The 24,963-nt window shown below is 38.7% G+C and overlaps 1 protein-coding gene across 1 annotated transcript; it reads right to left on the bottom strand.

Moving 5' to 3' along the window:
* Positions 1-24,902, bottom strand: LOC132296876 (uncharacterized). The gene is made up of 6 exons (XM_059794875.1): positions 24,809-24,902; positions 24,617-24,707; positions 1,882-3,445; positions 1,265-1,567; positions 552-811; positions 1-455 (listed from the first exon to the last, which is right to left on the bottom strand). Exons 1-6 carry the CDS (start codon positions 24,861-24,863, stop codon positions 242-244), a joined length of 2,487 nt encoding a protein of 828 aa, XP_059650858.1. The 5' UTR covers positions 24,864-24,902; the 3' UTR covers positions 1-241.
* Between the last annotated feature and the right edge of the window lie 61 nt (positions 24,903-24,963).

Here is a 24,963-nt window from a genome sequence, read left to right on the forward strand (position 1 = left end):
TCAAGAAAAGTAAAATTTCCAATGCCATATGGAAATCAGAATTATATTGAAGTTGTGAAGAGTACACTTCCCAAAATTCTTGTACAACTTAATAGGGTTAGCACTGACCTGACATACAAGTTTCCATCTGACAAGAAAATATGCAAATTCCAATCAATGAAGAAGCTACACTTTCCGAACGTCATGTTAAACTGACCTCTCTTTTTTTTTCAGATAAGAGAAATGCAAGTAATAAACTGAATCATAATTCATCTCCATAGAATCTGGCTGCAAGATCAGTTAAACCAGCTTTATGCACGGCATTTTCCCCAAGTTTTTCAACTAAACTATTCACCATGGCTTTCACATGCCTTCTTGCACCCGGCTGATTCCATAACATGCACAGGATTTCGGGAGGAACCACAGTTGCAGGCCGAGCTAACAACTGCTGACCATCTATTCGACTCCCATTTAGTCTGTGGAAGTAAAAATAAATGTAATCAGAAATTTAGGACAATGGAAATGGATATTCTTTTTGAAAGAAAATGAAAAATAGGCTTAAATATGTTTACCTGTTAAGAATCTTAACCATGTTTGGCCATTCAGCAAGCCTGAAATGCACATCAATGGTGTCTGCAGATCTGTGGACTACACATTTGACCTGCCCATAAGCCTTGCATATGGAGTTGACTTTCTTTGATGCTTCTGGCAAGTTCAAATTGGAAATCCTTACAACTGTTGTTATTGGTGCATCTATTCTGAAGATGAATAGCTGCTTTCCTAATAAAACTATGGAATGTTTTGCAAGCGCTCTTTCTTTAGCATCTTCTGTCTGTCAAGTCACACCCCAAAGTGTGAGTAACTGAAATGACCATTAGATATGTTCAAATCCGCACTTTTAAAGGTCTGTTTGACAGAAAATACAAGCATGTATGATGCTGATGGCCACTAGAAAAAATTAATAGCATAGATCTCAAAGTATCGTTTAGGAAGTAAAGGAGGATTTGAACGTGTAATTCTTGCTTTGCAACTTCAACATAATACATTACATGATCCTCTCAAAGAAAAATTACTACCAAAGATACCTCATCACAGAATCCCACAGGTGCTCCATTTCATGACTACTAAAGACAAGGTGCAAAGGCACAAAATGACCTAGTGGTATCTCCTCAACCTCCCAAAGGGACTAGTGAGGGTTCGAGTCCCCATAAGGACAGAATGGGTGCGTGAGTTTCTTGCCAATGAAAAAAAAAGAAAAAAAAAGACAAGGTGCATAGGTACTTGCCTCAAATTCTACACAGGCAACAGAACTCGAGGAACCCAAGAAAAAGCCAGTTATTTTGCTCTCACAGAAGGCTAGAGCTTCTTCAATTTGATGTGAGCTTATGTCATGGGTCAAGTGTTTGATCATCACTGTTCGGGTAGGATTCTTCACTAATGCAGCAGGAACATCAGGATCATTGATTAAGTTGGGGATGGAGATTCTACTAGGCATTTCAGCCAAGGAAGAAATTGCTTCTACTGTAACAAGTGAATTTTTTACCATCAGATCAGTTTTTTCAATAGCTTTCTGCAGCCCTTTCCTTGTCTGCAGTAAGACCAATAGCAATCATTAGTTTATGCAAATTATGCATGCTTCCCAGTTCAAGATTCTATGGCTCATTCTATTAATAAGCATTTGACATCATGGTATAGACATGGTTGTCATCCCACTAACAATGCAATAGGCGCAACAGCAGTTCTATTCTTCAATATTCTTCTGTTTTTCTCTGGTGGAATGACAATCATCCCACTCCTAAACTATTTTTGTAGCACCATGAATTCAAAGTGGGCGGCTAGGAAAACAATAATTAAAGGGATTGCAAAACAATGAAACATAATGCATTGCCAATGAGCACCGACCTTGAAAGTAATATAAGCCATTTTAAATAAGCTCCCTCTAACATAAGAAAATTCAATGCCCATAATTTCCCCACAATTCTTGAAAGCAGCTACTATATCATTCTTTTTGGCAGTTCTGTGCAAGAAATTGACCAATACTTTGTTTTCATTAGATCTTTCTTCTGCGTATAAAGTATCCCATGTCTGATTCATGTCTTCCTTGCTCGCTGGAAGTGGAACTTGTGGGGTTGATTTAAATTTGCAATCAAAGGATGCAACATCTGCATCACTTTCTTCCACATCCTCACTCTTGGAACCCGAATGTAATATCTTGAAGTCGACCTCTACATCTGGCCCTTCCTCACTCTTCTTGCCGAAAGCATGGCCATCAAATAAAGCCCGTTTTCCCTTATTATCAATTTTTTGCAACTTACCCTGCGATTGGATCCCTTTTATCAGGCTTCTATTGCTGACAATATCATTATTACTGGAGATAACATTATCCTGGGGTCTAATAGACGAATCTACTTTAGGCATCTTTTTAATGCAGTTAATTAATCCCATAATATCAGGACTTTTTACCTCATCCTCCCCTGTCATATCATTTGAGTGCCCTGCATTTCCATTGGATGTCAAAATTTTACTCTTTTTGTTGGTCATTTCCCTTGTTGCATGATCTTTTGTTGTCCTCGCAAAAATATCCACCATCCGCCTAACCTTTTGTGCACCACTGAACGATGCTTGTGTTTCACTCATTTCAGAGCCTATATTTGATGTTAGGCTGGAAATTGTCATTTTATTTTCAGCTTGATGCTTTCCAGATCCGGATGAAAATGATTCATTTGCATCAATATTTTGTGGTTTCCAGGTACTTTCATTCAGTGGATGAAGATCTAAGCAAGACAACTGATCAGACTGAGAATTTCTATCCTTTCCAAAACTCGCAAGTGCACCCGAGTGTGCTTCCATTGGCTCAACCTGCTTTGAACTATCAGAAACCTCATCTGATCTAACTATATCCTCAGAATGGTTTTCCTGAGAGATGTTAGATGATTCTGCACTTGTTAAAATTTCCTCAACGATACTGTGAGAATCTGCAACAGTTTCTGACAATTGGACTATACATGCAGCTTCAGTAACCTCAGTAGCACATGGAGAATTTTGCATCTTAATAACATCAGAAGCTGTTGTACTGATCAAGTCCACAGAAATACATTCCCCTTCTATACAGGATGTTGCAGCTTTTGATGATTGGACTATGTTTTTAGGCTTACAGTGTTCACTGTTATCTAGAGTACTGTGCCTCCTAGTAGCCTCAGAAGCTTTTGCATTGATTGCATCCTCAGATGTAGCACTCGTTGAAATGTTCTTATTGCAATGAGAGTTTATCACGGAATTTTCGGGCTCGTTAATTTCAGATTTATCCGGACATGATGTGTCACTAGTGTGATTCTGGAGTGGAGAATATTCCAGTATCTTCTCCTTCAGGCGTGTAACAATGTCACTCAGAATATACCATGATCCACCCGCTTTGTTCTGGACCTGTGTTGCTTTAGGAAAGACCCTTGGATCCATTTCCTTGTACCTATAGAATTTGATAATTACAATAGAGCAGGCTTCAGAATGCATGTAATTGTAAGCCAACTAGTTTCAGATATGACTAAATCAATTGTTGTAGAAATGAGAAATCCCTTAAATAAATATGAACCACACACAAACACACTTAACAGTACCAGCTGCATCCTCTTAAAGAGAAGTAATTTATAATATCCCTTTTGAAAGCTTGCAGATGGGGTAACCTACCCAAAATTGGATGACCATGAAAGTGAAAGATTGCTAAGTTAATCCAATAATTTCATCAGTCATACAGAAATTAATTTATTCTGAGGGCAAAATTCAGGATGCCAGGATCCTTCACTGTCATTACTGGTGAGATTCAAGTAGATTTGAACCTCAAGCCTACCTTACTTGCCAGTAAAAAACAAACGCAGATTTCAAGTGTGTTTTGATGCACCAGAATTTTGAATTGACAGTAAATCTTGTGAACTTTAGTTGCCAAATGGAAAAATATTATCCAAATGAAGCTGAATTCTGATTTTTTGCAACTCTCTAGTTCAATGCACATCTCATGTTCCGACACAGATGCAAACACAAAATGGAAATTTTTTCAAATATGGGTTGTGGTCAGACATTAAAAATGACTACAAGAATCTCCCATTTAAATATGACATATCTGCCATATATTAGTTTGGCTTACCATTATTCAGAGGATTTACTTCTCATTAATGCACAAATCCCAAACTATTCATCAATGAGGCTTCTACTTCATATATGGTTAAGAAGACACTAATGAGGAATTAAGACTAACAATTTTTCGTATATTCAAGCACATATGCACCTTGCTAGTTTATTGAAAAAGCATGAGTCTTTCTAATGGGATGCAACAACAAAATTCAGCTTCCATTTTATCTATGGTGGTGGATCATATTAACAAGGTTGGCCTCACACTCGTAATAGAACAAGCAAATGGCCACTGAATTAGGGTGGCTCTGAGTTTCATGACAGTGGGTTTGTAGCTTGGTTTGGGATTTTTTTAGGTGGAGTTGGATGGGGCTAATCATATGAGTTCTGATTGATGGAAACCAAGATACGGCAGGCACACATGAACTGCACGCATTTCGCCTCTAGTTTTGGTGAAGGTGCAAAGATAGATGATATTAGGGATTTGATATAATTAGGGTTAATTTTTATTTATTATTTTTGCTATAATTCCCTTTTAGGGATATTTTAGTATTTTATTATTTTAGGGTTGTTTATATTTGCGTTGTATGTAACATAACTCCTTAGTCATTTTTTTTTTTTTTTTTTTGTGATAAGTAAGAATAAATTAAAAAGACGTTCAAAAGAGGAACGCGTCCCTTATACAAAAGTGGAACCGAGGACTAAGGCCCCAAAGAATCCAAAAAAATAATTAAATCATCGGAAGAGGAGCAAGAACTCCTCTTCAAGTAACTAAAAAGAGAACGAATAATATAAAGTTTTAGCGTCGCCGAAGATGTCTCATTTCCTTCGAACATTCTGCTATTCCTCTCCTTCCAGATGCACCACCAAATGCAGTGTGGGACAATTCTCCAATAATCACCACTACTCACACAACATCCTCTCCAAGCTTGAATCAAATCCTTAGAAGAATGTGGCATTACCCAACACATGCCAAACCATCCAAGAATAAGATTCCAACAATCGTACGCCACGGGACAATGCATAAGGATATGATCAACTGACTCACCATCTTGCTTGCATAGGCAACACCAATTAACAAAACAGTTACCCCGCTTCCTCAAATTATCAATCGTCAGAATCTTACCCCATACAGTAGTCCAGACAAAGAATGCCACCCTAGTTGGAGTCATAGAACTTCAAATGGTCTTCCACGGGAAGTCAAGGCTAACAAAATTAGATAGACATAAGAACAAAGATCGCACTTCGAAACGACTATGGGAAGAGGGTATCCATATTAGATCGTCACTACCTTTGCCAATTGCCTCTTGCCGATACAACAAATCCAGAAGAACACACACCTCGTCCAACTCCCAATCCTGAAAGGAATGCCTAAAGCGCATATCCCACGCAATCCCATTACTATCAAGCCGATAACAGTCAGCTATGTATGCGCGTCTATCAACTGCAATACTGTATAATCTGGGAAATGTACGAGATAAAGGCTGGTCACCACACCAAAGATCCTCCCAAAAACGAACGCATCTACCATCATGAACTTTAAATCTGATGTGAGAAGAGAAGACATCCCATCCCTTCCAGATGGATTTCCATACCCCAACTCCTCCCGCAAGAGGAACCGGACCGGTTGACCAACCACCACTCTCTTCTCCAAACTGACATGAAACTAACCTTCGCCAAGGGCGATGTCTTTCTCTCCCATATCTCCACAACGATTTACCGAAAAGAGCTTGATTAAAAGGAATCAATCTTCTAATACCAAGACCACCCAACTTCATGGGCTTGCAAACTTGCTCCCATCTGACAAGGTGATACTTAAACTCTTCGCCCCTTTGGCCCGAAAGGAAATCTCTAGGAAATCTCTTTGAATTTTTTCAATCCTATCAGCAACGGAGCATGGAATTTGGAACATGGATAAAAAATATGTGGGAAGGCTTGATAAAGTGTTATTAATAAGAGTAACTTTACCCCCCTTAGACAAGTATTGCTTCTTCCATCTTGCCAATCACTTCACATACCTATCAATCACAGGGTCCCAACTCCCTACTCTCCTGGAAGAAACCCCTAGGGGCAAACACAAATAAAGTATGGGCAAAGAACTAACCCTACACCCGAGGACTGCAGCTAAAGAGGAAATATCCTGAACATCCCCTACCGGGACAAGCACGCTCTTAGCCACGTTAACCTTCAACCCAGAAACCGCCTGGAAACATGGCAGGATGCACCTCAAATATCTAAGTTGCGACACATCAACATCACAGAAGACTAGGGTGTTGTCCGCAAAAAGTAAATGAGAAATCTCTACCTGATAGACTACATCTCTTCCCACGCTAAAGCCCTTAATAAGACCAAGATCCTCTGCCCTTTGCATAAGTCTGCTTAAGCCCTCCATAACAATTAGAAAAAGGAAAGACGATAGAGGATCTACTTTCTTAAACCCCAAGTGCACCCAAAAAAAACTAGCAGGAGATCCGTTCACAAGAATAGAGAACTTGACAGACGAAAGACAAGTTTCAATCTATTTCCTCCATCGACTTCCAAACCTTTAGTCTTTGGAATATTGATTATTGTATTGTTCAGATTTCTCTCTGTTCTTCTTCTCCTTTTTCTAGTTCTTACTTTTCTCAAGTCTTAACCACACCATCTGCCTAGTCTATCAATTTTGTCTATTTTCTCATCCCCTTTGTCTGTCTCCTCACTCCCTTTTTCTGGTCTCACCTCTTCTTATATCTTATCATCCTCTGCTTTCCTTCTGTTCCGGGCATCAGTTTGGTATTAGAGCTTACTGGTCCTACATTAGTTAATGAAACACATGCAGCTCATGTGCCTTCCATAAATCTCTAATTCTCAAAGTACAGATGTATTTTTTATGACCTTTTAGACCGCAGAAGGTACAAGTCTATACATACAGACATACCGACATACATAGGTATATACACATACATATATTCACAAAAATATACAGAAAGCACATATAAAATATTATATACACATACATACACACACCATAAAGACACACATGCCAATACATATACAAACATATATACATACAGATACATACACACACACACAGACACATATATACACATGAATACACACATAAATATATACACATAAACATACAAAAAACTCAAATACACAGATATACATGTAAAATCATACACATATAAATGCATATACACATATATACGCATATTACATAGATAAACATAGTTACAAACACACACACATATATATACACATGTTATATGTACCAGTTGATTCTTTGCTCTTGTACGATATTGAATCTCCAACTTCTTTCTAACTGAAATATTTGCACACATTTTTTACATATAAATATATATAATCCATAGTAATACCAACATAGATACATGTATAAACACATAAATACATATACATATATACAAAAACATGTATATGTGCATATAAGCTATACATACCACTGGATTTTGCTCTTGTACAATACTGAATCTCCAACTTCTTCCTTTTAAGTCAAATCTTTCATACATTTTTCATTCCTAACAAGTCTAAACACTTCCTATTTATATTTTGAAGTACAAAACAGCTAGGTCCAAATACAACTAATAATTTAACCACCTAAAACCTAAGCCAGCTAAGGTCTTAACTACCTCAATTGAAGTGTGATTCAAAACTTGATGAACTTCAAAATAGATTTTATTGACGCACTTTCATCTCCAGCTTCCAATATTTACTTGGTCAAGTAGCTTCTATGTAAATTCACCAAAATTTAGATTCAATCTGGACTCAAGTTGGCCACTCATTTTGTTCAAATTACAGACTGTTTATTACAAAATTTTCCGACACTGTAAACATGTGTATCAACACTTCCCAAATGATTGGGACCGAAAAAAAAAAAAAAAAAAAAAACCACTTTAGGGGTCATTACTTAATGCAGTGGTATTTGGTGTTGGGGGGGGAGATATAGTGATATACCACTTTTATTGCTTAGTGCAGTAGTAAACTGTTCAGGCTGTCAAGTATAAGAATACAGGTTCGAATCTTGAGAGCAGTCACTTAGTGCAAAAAAATGGCAAAAATTAGGTCTGTATCTAATCTGCCCCTCCCAGCACCCTCAATTAATGAGACCACACTGGAGGATGACCCTTTATACAATGAAGACTACCTCTCTTTGGACAGGATTTGCAGGTGTAAGCTGGGTTTTGAGATTTAAAATTTGAAATATGTTTATATATATATGAGTTAGGTTTTGGCTGTCTAGTTCATCTGTTTACTCATATAAGAACTAGTCAACTTACTGAAAAGTATAAGCTAGTCAGCCTTCCACGTGCTGCAAGGGATTTCCCCACAATCTTTGCCATATTTTCGTTCATTTACACTTAACCATTTTCTTTCTCTCTCAGCAACTTTGCTTTCATTCCTATCTAATGCCTATCTCTTTAATAGTGTTTAGAGTGAACTACTTACATGCATTCAAGAATAAGATACTACAACATCAAGAAAATTAAGAACAAGAACCACTAAAGTAGGGAGAGTTCAGTGACATGAGCTCCTTTGAAACAATGATAGTGATGGGGCTTCAAGAAGTCATTATTAAAGGCAATCATGCAATATACAGATGTACAGACCATTTTAAGAATAACTGGCTGGGATCTGTGCATTTTGCATCCAAGAAAACCTACACAATTTTGCAAAACAATATTTGTATGTCAGATGGACTCATATATATGTATCAATGCAGATGTATGTCTAAGTATTGAACCTCTCTAAATTTCAAATCTTATAATATGATAACTTATCTTAATGTGTTCTACTGTTGGGAAAGGGTACATTAATGTTATATAAGAGCACTATGTATGATGTTATTATTCTTTAAGGATGTATCTAATTAGAATTTAAATTGGATGTTATGTGGTGAAGAAAGGGGTTTTCATCTATCTCACAAGCATGAAACCCTTCTTTACAATCAAATTTGAGTTTTTTCTTCTCCTCTTCCATCATCACCTGTAGTGGATCAAGTGTTTGATTCAGGACCAAGTGTACCATATGTAATATGATCATATCCATAGTTGTTAAAGGCTCAAGGCGCACTAAGGTGCCAAAGGCCTTTTGGAGCCTAAGAGCAAGGCGCAGTATAAGGCGCGAGCCTAATTGAAGTAAGGCGCATGTATATAATAATGCATATTTAAACATATATTATTATATATATTCATAATCAAGCAGTAATTGCACTTAATGTAAGTAGTGAATCATAAATTTATGAATTTTGTCAAATATTTCATATGGTTAAACAATACGATATATGATACATAACCTTTTAATTTAGTAGTCATTAAGTAAAAAAGAATAGAAAATGAATAAATGATTAAAAAATACAAGGCACGCCTTTTTTGAGCCTGAAGCCTACTAAAATGCGTGAACCTGAGGGCTTTATGTGAGCTTGACTGAAGGGGTCTGGCCTGTAGTAGACTGAGGCGCTTTAGCTGAGCCATGACGAGCCTGGGGTTTTTTTGAAGCCTAGGCGTGCCTTTAACAACTATGAATTCATGTCACGTCGTGTTAACAGAGGTAGGTCGAGAAGAATAAATGGGTTCACTGCAAAAAATTCCTAATCAATTTTTAATCACTCCAACACAATAAAAAAAGTTGCTCTAAGGTTCTCTAAACACAAGCATAACATAACAGACACAATTATACAATTCGGAGAGTGTTTGAGAGCTTTATTTTTCAATCACAACTGAGGTTCTTCATAGAATACCCTATATTATTATGTTATTGAGTTCTAAAGAAAAGAGCTTCATTGAATAGTTGAAGATTGGTCAACCATAATACCTTCACTGCAAAGGATTGGACGAATCGTTATTGGAGATCAAATCACTAGTTGGAAAAGAGGATCACATGAGGAGCGGATCTATTGACGAGCTGATTTTGTGCCTAGAGACTCGAGTGGAGAGTTTGGTTGATCAATTCGTTTCAAGAGGGGACTGGGTGTTCTTGGATTAAAAAATTGTTAACCTTGTATATCCATAATTGCTATCTACCCTCTTAATTGTATGCTATCTTCTTTACACAACCATTTACACCCTCTTCAACTAGTTTTCATTTTCAGTAAGCCTTCAAGGGGCATCTCCTCCTGCACTGCCCTGTGGTGTATGATTGCTGGAACCTTATCTTCGGTTTATTCGGTATTTATTGGGTAATGCCTCGGTCTTCAAGGGGCATGATTAATGCGTGGAGGGGATGCTATGCGGGGGGTCATACTCGTAACTATTGGAGGACATTTCCACATTGCGTTTGGTGGTGCATTTGGAGAGAGAGGAATAACAGGTTTTTTGAAGGAAAGGAGTCGTCCACGGCGACTTTGAAACTTCATATTATTCGCTCTATTGTTAGCTAGGTGAAGGGGAGATACTGTTCTTCTTCTGATGATTTCATTGATTTCTTGGACTCATTGGGTCCATAGGTTCTTGTTTCGTTTTTGTATATGGGACGCATTCTCCTTTTGAACGCTTTTTCTTTTCTATTCTATCTGTACTTATCAAAAAAAAAGAACCGATATTTTCCAAAAAAATCTAATGCATTCATCTAATCCTACCATGAATGCATATGCACTAATCGCTATAATTGCATCCTCTTACAATATAAGTGTAATGTTTCCGTTTTTACCCATTTTCCATTTTTTTGGAATTTTCTAATTTTTCGAGGGTATTTTCTTCTTTTCTCGCTTTGCGTGTCGAACACCGTGGGGTGTGCCGTGTGTGTCTGAGAGTTGGGTGGGACATTTCCTTGAGTTCAGGACTCTTGGAAATGTATCGATTGGCATTTCAGCATTTTTCGTTTTTCGGGCCGATAGGTTCCGGGTGGGACCCGCTACCGAAATTGTTGTGTACGGGGATTTTATTTTGGATCCATTGCATCTCATTCATTTTTTATTTGATGTATTTTGTGTGGTTGAAATTTGAGTTGTATGTGTGTGTGTATATATATATATATTTATTATAAATAAGAAAAGGTGGGATATTTTTTTTAGTGGTGGGACCCACCACCACTTTTAATTCTTTTTATTGGCCAAGAGGCCCATTTCAAGGCCTCACATTCTCTCTCTATCTCCCGGCTCTCTCTCTTTCCCTTATCTTTTTCTTTTTCTTTTTTCACAAATTTCAAACCTTGATTACTCTCTCATTTTTTAGAATTTGTTGGTAACATTTGAGGCAGATCAGAGAACTCGTTGAGATCTACGCTTTGATAAGAGCAAATCCTTGTTTGGCCAACCTAGGGATTTCGAAAGTTTGGGCAACTTTTGGGGGTTTTCTCATCTTTTGAGGTAGGGGTTTCTAATATACAATTTCTTGTACCTTTGTGAGTTATTTCTTCCGGATTTGTTCCAACCCGGTTTAAGGTCCGGTCCGTTAGACCCGGTTCAAGGTCCGCCCCGTTAGACCCGATCCAAGATCCGGTCCGTTTGACAGACTCAAGATCCGACCCGTATAACCCGATTCAAGATCCGGTCCGATTTACTTACCGAGTCTGTTCTGCTCTGAGTCTTCTTTTGTTCCCGGTTCAACTCTGGTTTGGCCTTCTCAGGTGCAACAACTTCTTTGGTTCCTCGCTACAAATTTGGCATCTTAACTTGGCGGAGATAAGTTTTTTTTTTTTTTCTCCATATTCATATCTCCATGCCGGATGATTTAAATGTTGCTTCTGGGTCTACTGGAGTTAAATCTTCTGCAACATATGTTGATCCTGTTGGGTTGCAAATTACATCTATGAAATTAAGTAATTCCAATTACTTACTATGGGCTCAAGCAGTAAAGATTTCTTGAGGTGCCCGACGAAAGCTGAAGCTTATTACAACTGATCCTCCATCGAAAACATCAACAACATATGAGGAGTGGGAAATTGATAACTATATGGTTATGTCCTGGTTGTGGAACAGTATGGAACCTTTAATTGCATCCACTTTTATGTTTGTCAACACTGCCAAGGCAATCTGGGATGCAGTTAAAGAAACTTACTCTATGGACACAAATGTTTCTCGCATATATTCATTATATGAAAAGATATTTCATTCTCATCAATCTGACTTCTCTGGTCAAGGCCTTGGTGAGTATTACAGTAATTTCAAAAGCCTGTTAGATGAGTTAAATCTGTACCACCCCTTGACTACTGATCCTGATGTTCTCAAGCGACAACGTGAGGAATTTTCTGTTTCTATTTTTCTTGCTGGTTTGCACCCGAACCTTCATAATATTCGGGACCAGATTCTTGCGGGTGATGGAGGACTCCCATCTTTGGGTAATATTTATTCCCGTTTACTTAGGGTTTCAGAACAATCACATGTGACGCCCACTGGAGTGAAAGAAAATTCAGCTATGATGATTCCTTCTATTTTTCCACAGTCCTCTAGATGTCGTGATAGTCCTAGTGGCAACAGAGGGTATGGTGGAAATTCAGGTGATAGTCCTAGTGGCAACAGAGGGTATGGTGGAAATTCAGGTAGTTCTCGTGGCGGTAGTGGTCGTGATAGAAGTCGCAATCGCCGTGGTCGTGGACGTAGTGACACTCGTATGTGCAGCCACTGTAAGGGTACTAACCATTCTGTTGAGAACTGTTGGACTCTTCATGGGAAACCAGCATGGGCAAATTAAGCAGTGTCTTCCTCTGACCTTGTAGGGTCTCATCCCTCTCTTGGTCAGACTTCTGGATTACCATCACCTGCATCTACTAGTGACACTGTGACACTATCACTATCACGAGCTGAGTTCAGTGCATTAGTCAATCGGACACATCCCAACTCTACTGATGTAGTTAATTTTGCGCAATCAGGTAATATTGCATGCTTGTCCGATTTACAGACTTCAGCATCCCCTTGGGTTATTGACTCTGGGGCTTCTACCCATCTCACAGGTGATGCCTCTCTATTTTCTAATTTTCAGAAGTCTAGTTCCTCATCTTTTGTTACTCTGGCTGATGGTAGAACATGTTCTATTATTGGCCAGGGAACAATTAAATTAACCCCATCCATTTCTTTATCCTCTGTGCCATTAGTTCCAAATATTCCCTTTAATTTATTATCTGTAAGTAAATTGACTCAAGCTTTGAACTGTTTTGTCACATTTTATCCGTCTTGTGTCTTTCAGGACCTCAACACAAAACAAATGATTGGTGGGGGCACTAACAGAAATGGCCTATACTATTTGGATTGCAAACCTTCCACTGTTGCTTTACATTCCCAGATGTCTGTGTACCAGTGGCATTATCGGTTAGGTCATCCATCGTTGTGGTATTTGAAGTCTGCTTTGCCTTTCCTTGAGTCGGTGTCTATTTTAAATTGTGAATCTTGTCAGTTGGGTAAGCACATAGAGTGCCTTTCCCTCCTTGTATTGTTAATCGTCGGTCTTCTTTATTTGAATTAGTACATACGGACATTTGGGGTCCCGCTCGTCACACTAGTCACTCAGGTTTTTCTTATTTTGTTACCTTTGTTGATGATTATTCAAGGATGACTTGGTTGTTATTAATAAAAGACCGTTCTGAACTGTTTTCCATATTTCAAATATTTTTAAAAGAAATTGAGGTCCAATTTGGGTGTGTTATACGTACTTTACAATCTGATAATGCTATGGAGTATGTTAAAGGTGCTATTTCTAGTTTTTGCGACTCTCGTGGTATTTTGCACCAAACTTCTTGTTCTTATACTCCTCAACAAAATGGCGTAGCTGAACGGAAAAATAGGCATTTAATTGAAATAGCTCATACATTGATGATACATATGCATCTACCAAAAGCATTTTGGGGCGATGCTGTTTTAACTGCTTGTTATTTAATTAATCGTATGCCATCTTCCGTTCTTAATTGGAAATGTCCTTATTCCTTTGTTTTTCCTACTCGACCATTATTTGCATTGCCGCCTCGTGTTTTTGGGTGTGTGTGCTTTGCTCACATATTACGCCCTGGCGCTGATAAATTGTCTCCTTGTGCCATCAAGTGTGTTTTTATTGGATACTTTCGGACTCAAAAAGGTTATAAATGTTGGGATCCTAGCACTCGTAAGGCTTTTGTGTGCATGGACATTACCTTTTTTGAGGATAATCCTTATTTTTCTTCACATAGTTCGTCTTTAGAAACCGAGCTACTGCTTCCGTTGCCTGTTGTGTCACATTCATTACCCTGTGACCCACCACAATCACCTCATGTGCCACTGCCACTTCAAGTGTATAGCTGTCGATCCCCCACCTCATGTGCCACTGCCACTTCAAGTGTATAGCTGTCGATCACGAGTAGCACCCCCCCCCCCCCCCCCCCCCCCAATTGTCAACTTCCATTGAGGCTCCTCCTGCTACTGATGATCTTCCTATTGCATTACGTAAGGGTGTTCGCTCATGTGTCACTGCACACCCCATATCTAACTTTGTTTCCTATAAAAAGGTATCGCCTTCATTTTCTTGTTTTTTATCCACGTTATCTGTTACTGCTGTTCCCAAAACTGTGCAGGATGCTCTATCTGATACAGCTTGGCGCAACGCCATGATAGATGAAATGGATGCTCTTCATCATAATGGGACATGGGATCTTGTTTCCTTACCCCCCGGTTCCAAAACGGTTGGTTGTAAGTGGGTCTACACTGTCAAATATCTCCATGATGGATCTGTTGAGCGATTGAAGGCTCGCCTTGTTGCAAAGGGATACACACAAACCTATGGTATTGATTATGATGAGACTTTTTCTCCTGTTGCGAAGATTGCTTCTATCTGAATCCTTATCTCTATTGCCGCCAATCGCAATTGGCCATTGTTTCAATTAGATGTGAAAAATGCTTTCTTACATGGTGACTTACATGAAGAGGTTTACATGGAGCAACCACCTGGATTTGTTGCTCAGGGGGAGTCTCGTTATGCTGTATGTCGGGCTTAAAAAGGCCCTGTATGGATTGAAACAATCTCCAAAGGCTTGGTTTGGAAAATTCTCCGAGGCGGTACTTTCCTTTGGCCTTAACAGATGCGAGACGGATCATTCGGTATTTTACCAACATACTAAGACTGGCTTTATATTTCTTGTGGTATATGTAGATGATATTGTTATAACAGGTGATAATTCTGACAGCATTGCAAAGTTAAAATTGTTCTTACAGAATCGGTTTCACACAAAGGATCTAGGCAAACTCAAATATTTCTTAGGTATTGAGGTTGCTAGATCCAAGGAAGGTATAAGTCTATCTCAAAGAAAATATGTATTGGACTTGTTAAAAGAAACAAGTATGTTAGGTACTCGCCCTGCTGATGCTCCTATGGACCCAAATATAAAATTATTACCTGATGAGGGTGATTTATTTGACGATCATGGCAGATATCGACGCCTAGTTGGGAAACTAATTTATCTCACTATCACCCGACTTGAAATTTCATATGCAATTAGTGTTGTAAGTCAGTTCATGAGTGTTCCGAGAGTACCACATTGGAATGCTGTTCTTCGAATTATTCGATATCTCAAACAAGCTCCAGGTTTTGGATTACTATATAAATCTAATGGTAATCTTAATGTGACAGGTTTCACAGATGCTGACTGGGCTGGTTCTCCCTCAGATAGGAAATCTACTACAGGCTATTGTACACTTGTTGGTGGAAACCTTGTTATATGGAAAAGTAAGAAGCAAACAGTTGTAGCACGGTCTAGCGCTGAAGCAGAGTACAGGGTGATGGCCCATACCTCTAGTGAGTTAACGTGGATACAACATTTTCTTGAAGAACTTGGGTTAATAGTTAAGACTCCTATTCTACTGTTCTGTGATAACCAAGCAGCTATTCACATCGCATCCAATCCGGTTTTTCATGAAAGAACCAAGCACATTGAAGTTGATTATCACTTCACTCGAGAGAAAATATTGAGTGGAAACATTTCTACTCCATTCGTGAAGTCTGAAGATCAATTAGCTGATATGCTTACTAAGGCTCTAGGTCATAATCGGTTAAAAATAATTTGTTCCAAGCTGGGATTATATGATATATATTCTCCAGCTTGAGGGGGAGTATTGAAACACTTATATGTATATATGTATTTATGCTGGGGTCTTATTGTAATTAGATATAGGGTTTGTGGCCATTATGTAATTAGGCCTTTATTGTATTGTATATAACTCCCTTTATGTTTTAGGGTTAAAGGAATATATGAGAAAATGGGCTAAGCAATTTAGTCTCTCTCTCTCTCGCTGTCTTTCCTTCTCTCTGTATCTCTATATTCAATATATACAAATCTTCATTTCTACAGATTCCATAGCATTGGACATGATGAATCATTCATGCATGACATTGGGCAAGAAAATGGGAAATGTAATTTGAAAAGGAAAGAAAATGGTTTTTTTTTGGGGAAAAAGGTTTTGAAAGAGATTTGTGAAAACCCGGTCGTGTAGGAGTTGGCTAGGGTCCGTGGCGTTAGTGTGACCTAGAGGGAACTGGGGAGACTTCCCTAGCGTAGTTGAGTTACCTGGGCCCAAATGACGCCATGGAGTTGCCATGGGTCAGGGACAGTTAGCCAATCCTTCTCTCGTGCCGCCATGAAGTTGCCATGGGACGGGTTCCATTAACGGTTTGGAAATGATGACAGAAAAGGTTTTGGAAATGGGAAGCGACATTGCATAACATTGCATCCCATTACACGGCATAGTTCATTCATGACTTGGATTATTGATGTGATGTGGTTATTTTCTCCCCGGTATGGTATGATCCCGTTTTCTTATTTCCTATTCATTGGTTGGATTCACGGGGTCACAAGAGGTGTGTCTTAGGCACCACCTACTGAGCAATTTGCTCACCCCTTTATATTAACATTTTTCAGGTCACGGAAAGGAGGTGACAGATAACAATCCACCACAAGCATGAAGGGATTGGAAGAGTGTTTTGTAATCTTTTGTATATTGAGCCCTTTCTTTTGTAAAACATCACTTTGAAAATGTATTCAATTTGTATAGCATGGCCTTGTAATGTAATTATGAACTCTTGGTACTATTTTGATGTAAATTGGGCTTATTGTAAGATGATATTGTTATTTCTTACTTAAATGGGAAGATTGATGATGCATTGTATTAAATTGTGAATGTATGTAGCTATGGTATGTAGCTTTATCAATTGCAGTGTTTTAGAACAGGTTTAGAGCAGATTGCAAAGTTTCTACATAAACCTTTCTTCATTTGCACATTCATAGCATTCTAGTAGCAGGATCCCAGTTCGAAGAGCCATTTCGGCTGGCCGAAATGACTATTTTGGCCGACCGATCTTTCTAGTAGCTTCCCAGGTTTTGGGGGCCACAACCGGTTGACCGGTTAGTCCATTTCGGCCGACCGGAGTGCAAGGCCTCCATTGTTCCTGTTCCACCATTTTTTTTGAGCTGTACCTTGCATCGTTTTAGTTCTTTGGCACATGTAATGAGGTATGATTACAAGTTGAAGGTGTCTTGGTACGCAAATGACATCATTGCCCTTAGTTGACCTAGAGTTCGGGTAAAGACCCGGTTAGCGGTTCGGACCTACGGGTTCGAGTCGTTACAATAAGCGTTACTATATTTATATAAAACACAATTTATTCAAGGTGGAGAATGACAATATATGTTCCAAAGGTATATACAAACGACGGAGATTGTTCGCTGATCTCACCAAACAAAAATGGTTTATTGTTATAATATCCAAGTAAGGCATTGCATACCATTATAGATATCAATCTAAGGATTTTCTTGTGGCTAGAAAGATTTCCCTTCTGTTGTTGATTAATGAGAACACAAGAAATGGATAGTAGTCCTAACAAATAATCATAAACCTAATCATGAGTATACATATCTAAGGCCACGAAACATTCTTCACCAAGCTCATTATCAAAAAGGAAACATCTTTTACAATCCTCTAAATAAGTTTGCTTTTATATTATTGAGACATATGGCAAAGGTGAAAATCTTTACTTTATAAAAATTACTCTAGCCCTTTGTCCCTTCCTTTGCTAGCCCAAGAAATTGGAAAATGGAATAATTACAATTCCTAATAATTGTTAGAATGTTTATGTATATATATATTTATGTTGGGTCATTATGTAATTACCCATAGTTGTAAGGATCATTGTGTAATTAGGTAACCTTGTATAATTAGGTTATTTGTTTTCCTTTATATAAGCCAATGTAGGCTTAAGGGTTAGAAGTGATATATACAAGATACATACAGAATTTCTCTCTCTCTCTCTCTCTCTCTCTCTCTCATGAATTCGAACATGGTATCAGAGCTATATGAATTCATGGGTGTGGGAAACGACAATTATGTTGTCCTTGTATGAGATTGGAATCATGATCGGAATCGCGAGTGTGTTGTTGGTGTCTTCGTCAGAAGTTCTGTTCGCTGGCAGGTTGAGAGTATCATTCGTCGTCGTCGTCGTCAGATCTGAAGCCTCCTTCGTCGTTGTCAGATCTGAAGCCCCGTTGGCCGCTCGTGTTGTTGCCGCTTCGGTCGTCAGCAAGCTTGCCGACATCCACCGTCATTATTTGCAAAGGTGAGGCTTCATCGATTCGTCTTTTCTCTTGGTTGGAAGTTGCAGAGGTTCTGATTCGGTGTGGTGTTGCTGATTTTTGCCGTCGCCTCTGCGTGCTTGCCGGTGTCTGTCAGTGGGTGAAGAAGAACAGCCGTGTTTGGCTATGCGGTTATACTATTCCAACCCTGGTTTACTAAGACCGGGATAGCAGAGACCTGGTTTTAATCCAGCCCGACTACCGATTCTGTAATTTTCCCCAGGTTCGTTTTTTTTTTTTTTTTTTTTGTTATCTTCTACCTCCTTCAATCCTCCCATGACTTCAGTCAAGCTTAATGGCAAAAATTAAATTTTATGGCCAAGTCAGTAGCCATTTTCCTGAAAGCCAAAGGCTTTGGCACTCATTTGGTTAAGGATAAACCCAAAGACAGTGATGCTGATTTCAGTTCATGGGAACAAAGGGATGCACAGATCATCTCCTTAATGCTGAATTGTATTGAACCTCATATTAGCTCCAACTTGTTATATCTGGACACTGCCAAGGAGATATGGACCTGACTCCAACAGTTATATTCAGGTACTGGTAATATAACCAGAATTTAAGAGGTGTGTAGACAATTTTTTGACCTCCAACCAAGGACTCACAGTTTAGAAGAATATCTCTCATGGGCAATGGGACTTCGTGAAGAAATGAACTTGTATCAACCCATCACCTCTGATGTGAGAAGCATGCAACAACAACGTGAGGATTTTAATGTTGTTCGGGTTCTCACAGGATTGTCACAAGAGTATGAACCTATTCGTGCACAGATTTTGGGTAGCCCTGCACTTCCCTCTCTTCTTGATATGTTATCCAGACTCCAGCGTGCTACTTTATCTAGTGGCGTTTCCGGGGTGGCTTCAAGTGGTGTCACTGTTCCTCCTAGCAGTGACCATTCTGCCTTAGTTGTGAACCAGGGTGGTTTTTAGTCTTCTCATGGCGGCGGTGGTCATTTTACTCGTGGTCGTGGTCGTGGTCATGGCAGAGGCAGAGAATCAAAACTTTGCACTCACTGCGGTCTTACTAATCACACTGTCAATTACTGTTGGGATCTTCATGGGAAACCACCACCTTCTTCCTTATCCACATCACGTGACTTCTAATGATGGGGATTCTTCTTTCTCTGCCATACCCTCTGCTCCACATGTGGCTGTTGAGACTGCTATGGTCACAATTCCCTGCGATGAGTATGCTCAGTTTCTGTCTTAACAACGGCCTTCTACCTCATCTTCCATGGGTCCCTTGCCCAATCAGGTAGTGCCCCTGCATATCTTTTGTCCTTTAGTCAGTCCCTGGATTCTTGACTCTGGCGTATCCGATCACATGATTGGTAGTTCTCATCTCTTATCTAATTTTCAGTCTATTCCTTCCTCTCAAAGTGTTACTCTTGCTAATGGATCATCAACTAAAGTTTTGGGTTTGGGAACTATTCATCTTACCTCTTACATGTCCCTCTCCTCTGTGTTATATGTTCCTCAATTCCCTTTTAATTTGTTGTCCATTAGTAAGCTTACTAAATCTCTTAACTGTTCCATTACATTTTATCCCATATGTTGTCTTTTTCAGGATCTCAAGACGAAGAAGAGGATTGGTACAGGACATGAAGTAGGTGGCTTGTATTACTTCAATCTTGCACCATCTCCCATGGCTCTTCAATCATCTTTGTCTTCTTTCCAGTGGCACCGTCGTCTCGGCCACCCATCATTATCAGTTTTGCAGCGTCAAGTCCTCGGTCTTAGTCGTATTGAGTCCATGTCTTGTGAAATATGTCAGCTTAGTAAGCATTGTCGTGTATCTTTCAAACCGAGAGATAATAATCGTGTTGCTAGTCCTTTTCAGTTAGTTCATTCAGATGCATGGGGACCAATAAAACATATTTCTATTAATGGATTTCGTTATTTTGTGACTTTTGTGGATGATCATTCAAGGATGACTTAGTTGTTTTTAATGAAAAATCGTTCTGAGTTGTTCTCTATTTTCCAAATATTTCGCAAAGAAATAAAAACTCAATTTGGGTGTTCCATAAAAGTTACGTTCTGACAATGCCAAAGAATATTTCTCGGATCCTTTTGAGACTTATATTCATGCTAAAGGCATCATTCATCAATCATCTTGTACTTATACTCTGCAACAAAACGGAGTAGCTGAACGTAAAAATCATCATCTCTTAGAAGTCTGTCATGCCCTTTTATTTCATATGCATGTTCCCAAACAGTTTTGGAGTGATGCTGTTCTTACGGCATGTCATCTTATTAATCGGATGCCCTCGTCAGTGTTAAACGGTAAATCTCCTCATTCTGTTCTATTTTCCGACTCAGCTTTGTTTAATCTTACTCCGCGGGTCTTTAGATGTGTGTGTTATGTCCATAACCTTGGACCCGGTCTTGATAAACTCGACCCTTGTGCCATTAAGTGTGTTTTTCTTGGGTATTCTCGCACTCAGAAGGGCTATCGTTGTTACAGTCCTCATTTTCAACACTATTTCACTAGTGCTAATGTCACATTTTCTGAGTCTCACCCTTATTTTTTTTATTCTACTACTCCTCTCGATATTACTTTTGAGCCACCTATGCCAATGGTTCCCTCTCCGTTTCCTGCTTCCGCACCTCCTTGCTCTGTTGTCCCATTGCAAGTCTATACTCGACGACCTCGACCGCCTACTTCGCTCCCTCCATCTCCTTCAGAGTCTTTGGATTCGACGCCTTTACCTGATGATTTGCCTATTGCTCTCCGTAAAGGTATTCGGTCGTGTGTTACTGCACATCCCATTTCTAACTTTGTCTCCTACTGTCATATTTCATCCTCTTTATCTTGTTTTTTTATCCAGAGTGTCTGCTACTGTTGTTCCCAAGACTTTGCAAGATGCTCTCTCTGATTCGGGTTGGCGACAGGCCATGGTAGATCAAATGGATGCCCTTCACCGTAATCGAACATGGGATCTTGTTCCCTTACCTCCGGGCTCCAAAACGGTTGGTTGTAAGTGGGTCTATATAGTTAAATACCTTCATGATGGGTCTATTGAGTGGTTGAAGGCTCGTCTCGTGGCAAAAGGGTACACTCAAACTTATGGTGTTGATTATGATGAGACTTTTTCCTCTGTTGCTAAGATTTCTTCTATTCGGGTACTTATTTCCTTTGCTGCCAATTGTAACTGGCCGTTGTTTCAATTGGATGTCAAAAATGCCTTCTTACATGGTGACTTGGTTGAAGAAGTTTATACGGAGCAACCACCTGGGTTTGTTGCTCAGGGGAAGTATCGTCACATTGTTTGTCGCCTTAAAAAGGCCCTGTATGGATTGAAACAATCCCCACGGGCTTGGTTTGGAAAATTCTCTGAGGCGGCATTAGAATTTGGCCTTAACAGATGCCAGACCTATCATTCGGTATTTCACCTGTGCACTAAAGCTGGCTTCATTTTTCTTGTGGTGTATGTAGATGATATTGTGATCACAGGTGATGATTCTGAAGGCATTGCGAAGTTGAAGTTGTTTCTGCAAAATCGATTCCACACTAAAGACTTGGGTAAACTTAGGTACTTCTTGGGTATTGAAGTTGCTAGATCCAAAAAGGGTATAATTTTATTTCAACGCAAATATGTGTTGGACTTGCTAGAAGACACGGGTATGTTAGGTGGTCGTCCATTTGATGCTCCTATGGATTCAAATACAAAACTTGTGTCTGTGAGGGTGATCTATTTAATGACCCGGGCAGATTTCGTCGCCTTGTTAGGAAATTAATTTATCTCACTATCACTCGATCTGATATTTCATATGCAGTTAGTGTTGTAAGTCAGTTCATGGGAGCTCCTAGAATGCCACATTGGATTGTTGTTCTTCGGATTATCCGATATCTCAAGCAAGTTCCAGGTTTTGGGTTACTATATAAATCAAATGGTCATCTCAGGGTGGAAGGTTTTACAGATGCTGACTAGGTTGGTTCTCCTTCAGATAGGAGATCTACTATAGGCTACTGCACATTTATAGGAGAAAATCTTGTTACATGGAAAAGTAAAAAGCAAACGGTGGTAGCTTGATCTAGTGCTGAAGCTGAGTACAGGGCAATGGCCCATACCACTAGTGAGTTGACATGGATACAACATTTTCTAAAAGTACTTGGCTTAACAATTGAAGCTCCTACTCCATTGTTCTGTGATAATCAAGCAGCTGTTCACATTGCATCGAATCCTGTGTTTCATGAGAGGACCAAACATATTGAGGTTGATTGTCACTTCATTCGGGAAACAATATTAAGTGGGAGCATTTCTACTCCATTTGTGAAGCCTAAAGATCAACTAGCTGATATGTTTACCAAAGCATTGGGTCATAACCGGTTAAGGACTATCTGTTCCAAGCTGGGATTATTTGATATATATTCTCCAGCTTGAGGGGAAGTGTTAGAATGCTTATGTATATATATATTTATGTTGGGTCATTATGTAATTACCCATAGTTGTTAGGATCATTGTGTAATTAGGTAACCTTGTATAATTAGGTTATTTGTTTTCCTTTATATAAGCCAATGTAGGCTTAATGGTTAGAAGTGATATATACAAGATACATACAGAATTTCTCTCTCTCTCTCTCTCTCTCTCTCTTTCATGAATTCGAACAATAATCAATCCACTTTTTCAGTAATATTCAATCTGTTAAGTCCACTATATCATTTGTCGTGACATATTTGTTCATCCGGCAAATGTCATAGTACATAAGTTGCAGTTGTTATTATAAAAGTTTGAGTCTCAGCAAGTAAGCTAAGTCAATCAAAGGTTTTAAAACATAAATAAATTCATAGATATATATGACGTGTGCACACATATAGAATGAGGAATACTAACCCCTTTTTTTTTTTTTTTAAAGAATGCTTAGATGACGACTCTTTTCTTCCTATTCCTATTTGAAAAAGTAGTAATTAATTTTCAAGAACTTCCTCGTAGTAATTTCACAGTCAAAGTGCCTTTCAATTATTTTCCAATCTCTAAACTATTCGTGTACTTAGATTACATGATGGGAAGTCTAGAGCTGCAGATGAGGTTGCAAAACAAGTCTGCTGGGAGGTTCTTCACATCTCTGGCCTGCAAATCAAAGACTTGCACTTATTGAGCTTTTCTTGATGTCATTTCCTTTTAAGTCCTCGCTGTTTAGTAATGGACCTTGGTCTTCTTTTTGTATTTGGTGATGGTATACCCTCTCTTATAGCATGTACTTTTATTGTTCATATTTATAATTTTTCCATCTTGCCCAGAGAGAGAAAAATAATAATAATAATAATAATAATAAAATAATAAAATAAAGAAAAAGAAAGTAACTATATACTCCAAAAAAGTTGCGTATATTTTAAATTCTAAAAGTGAGGTTAACTTTATCACTAATCAATATATATATCACGATACAATTGCAATTATGTCCTCAGAGAACTGCTAGCAGTACATGTTTCTACTTTCTAGTAACACGAGTGGGATAAAAAAAATTGAAGTATGAGCATACCTACCCCCAAATCAGAAGATATAAGTTACTAATCCTGTTGGCCTATATGCAAAGTAAAACTCAGTACATAAACGTACTCAAACTTAAACGAAAATTTGTTTTTATATTGTCATTGCAACTGCCATAGTTGGAGGGGTTTAGTTTCAGCTAATTTTGATTTAATGGGTATTTCTTCATCTGTTAGCCCACCAAATGCCAACAGGTTCAATACCACAGAATCAACCACCAACTAACCCATAATTTCTTGGTTAGGATGTCAGTGTCCACACATAACCACCCACTCATAGAGTTCAATCCCAAATTAACAAAAACTGATAACCACCCATTTACATGCTACAAAAAGAGAATCATGGACTTAGAAAATGGCACTATTTTTATTTGAAATGCGGGTTCAGTACAAATCACCATTAATTTTTTTCAGCAATTTCACAAATAAACCCTTTTTCTGGTTAATTAAACTTCATGCGTAAAAATTAAAACACATACAATAAATGGGATTTCTGACAAGAACTCACTTCTTTGCAGCTCCCGCTGTCTTGGACTGTGATGACTTCTCATTCCCGCCATTAGAAGCAGTAGAACACCATCTTGCAGATTTCGGAAGACCTGAAATGATTTCAAAACCACTAAAACCGAATATATACGAAATATAACGTCCCAGAAAACAAGATTAGTGTTAAGAAACACATTATCCGAACTGGGTTTACCTTTTCCGAGGTAACGATACGGCGATTTAGCTTGGAGGAGACGAGAGAGGACCATTTGAACACTCTCCTTTTCCCGAAACACAGCCAAAATGGGTTTTAGGGAGGTTTTAGACTTTAAAGGGGAAAAAATAGTTAAAACTAAAATATATGTGTTT

Source organism: Cornus florida, unplaced genomic scaffold (assembly GCF_030987335.1).
Source record: "Cornus florida cultivar Cherokee Brave unplaced genomic scaffold, ASM3098733v1 CherokeeBrave_3.0.0_Hap2_Chr01, whole genome shotgun sequence".
Lineage (NCBI taxonomy): Eukaryota > Viridiplantae > Streptophyta > Magnoliopsida > Cornales > Cornaceae > Cornus > Cornus florida.

Excerpts from the sequence above, each read along its gene's own strand:
- LOC132296876 (XM_059794875.1), bottom strand. The coding sequence starts at position 24,863 with ATGGTCCTCTCTCGTCTCCTCCAAGCTAAATCGCCGTATCGTTACCTC. Across the intron at positions 24,708-24,808 it reads GTATCGTTACCTCGGAAAAG|GTCTTCCGAAATCTGCAAGA; the intron begins GTAAACCCAGTT and ends AAATCATTTCAG. Across the intron at positions 3,446-24,616 it reads ACAGCGGGAGCTGCAAAGAA|GTACAAGGAAATGGATCCAA; the intron begins GTGAGTTCTTGT and ends CAAATTCTATAG.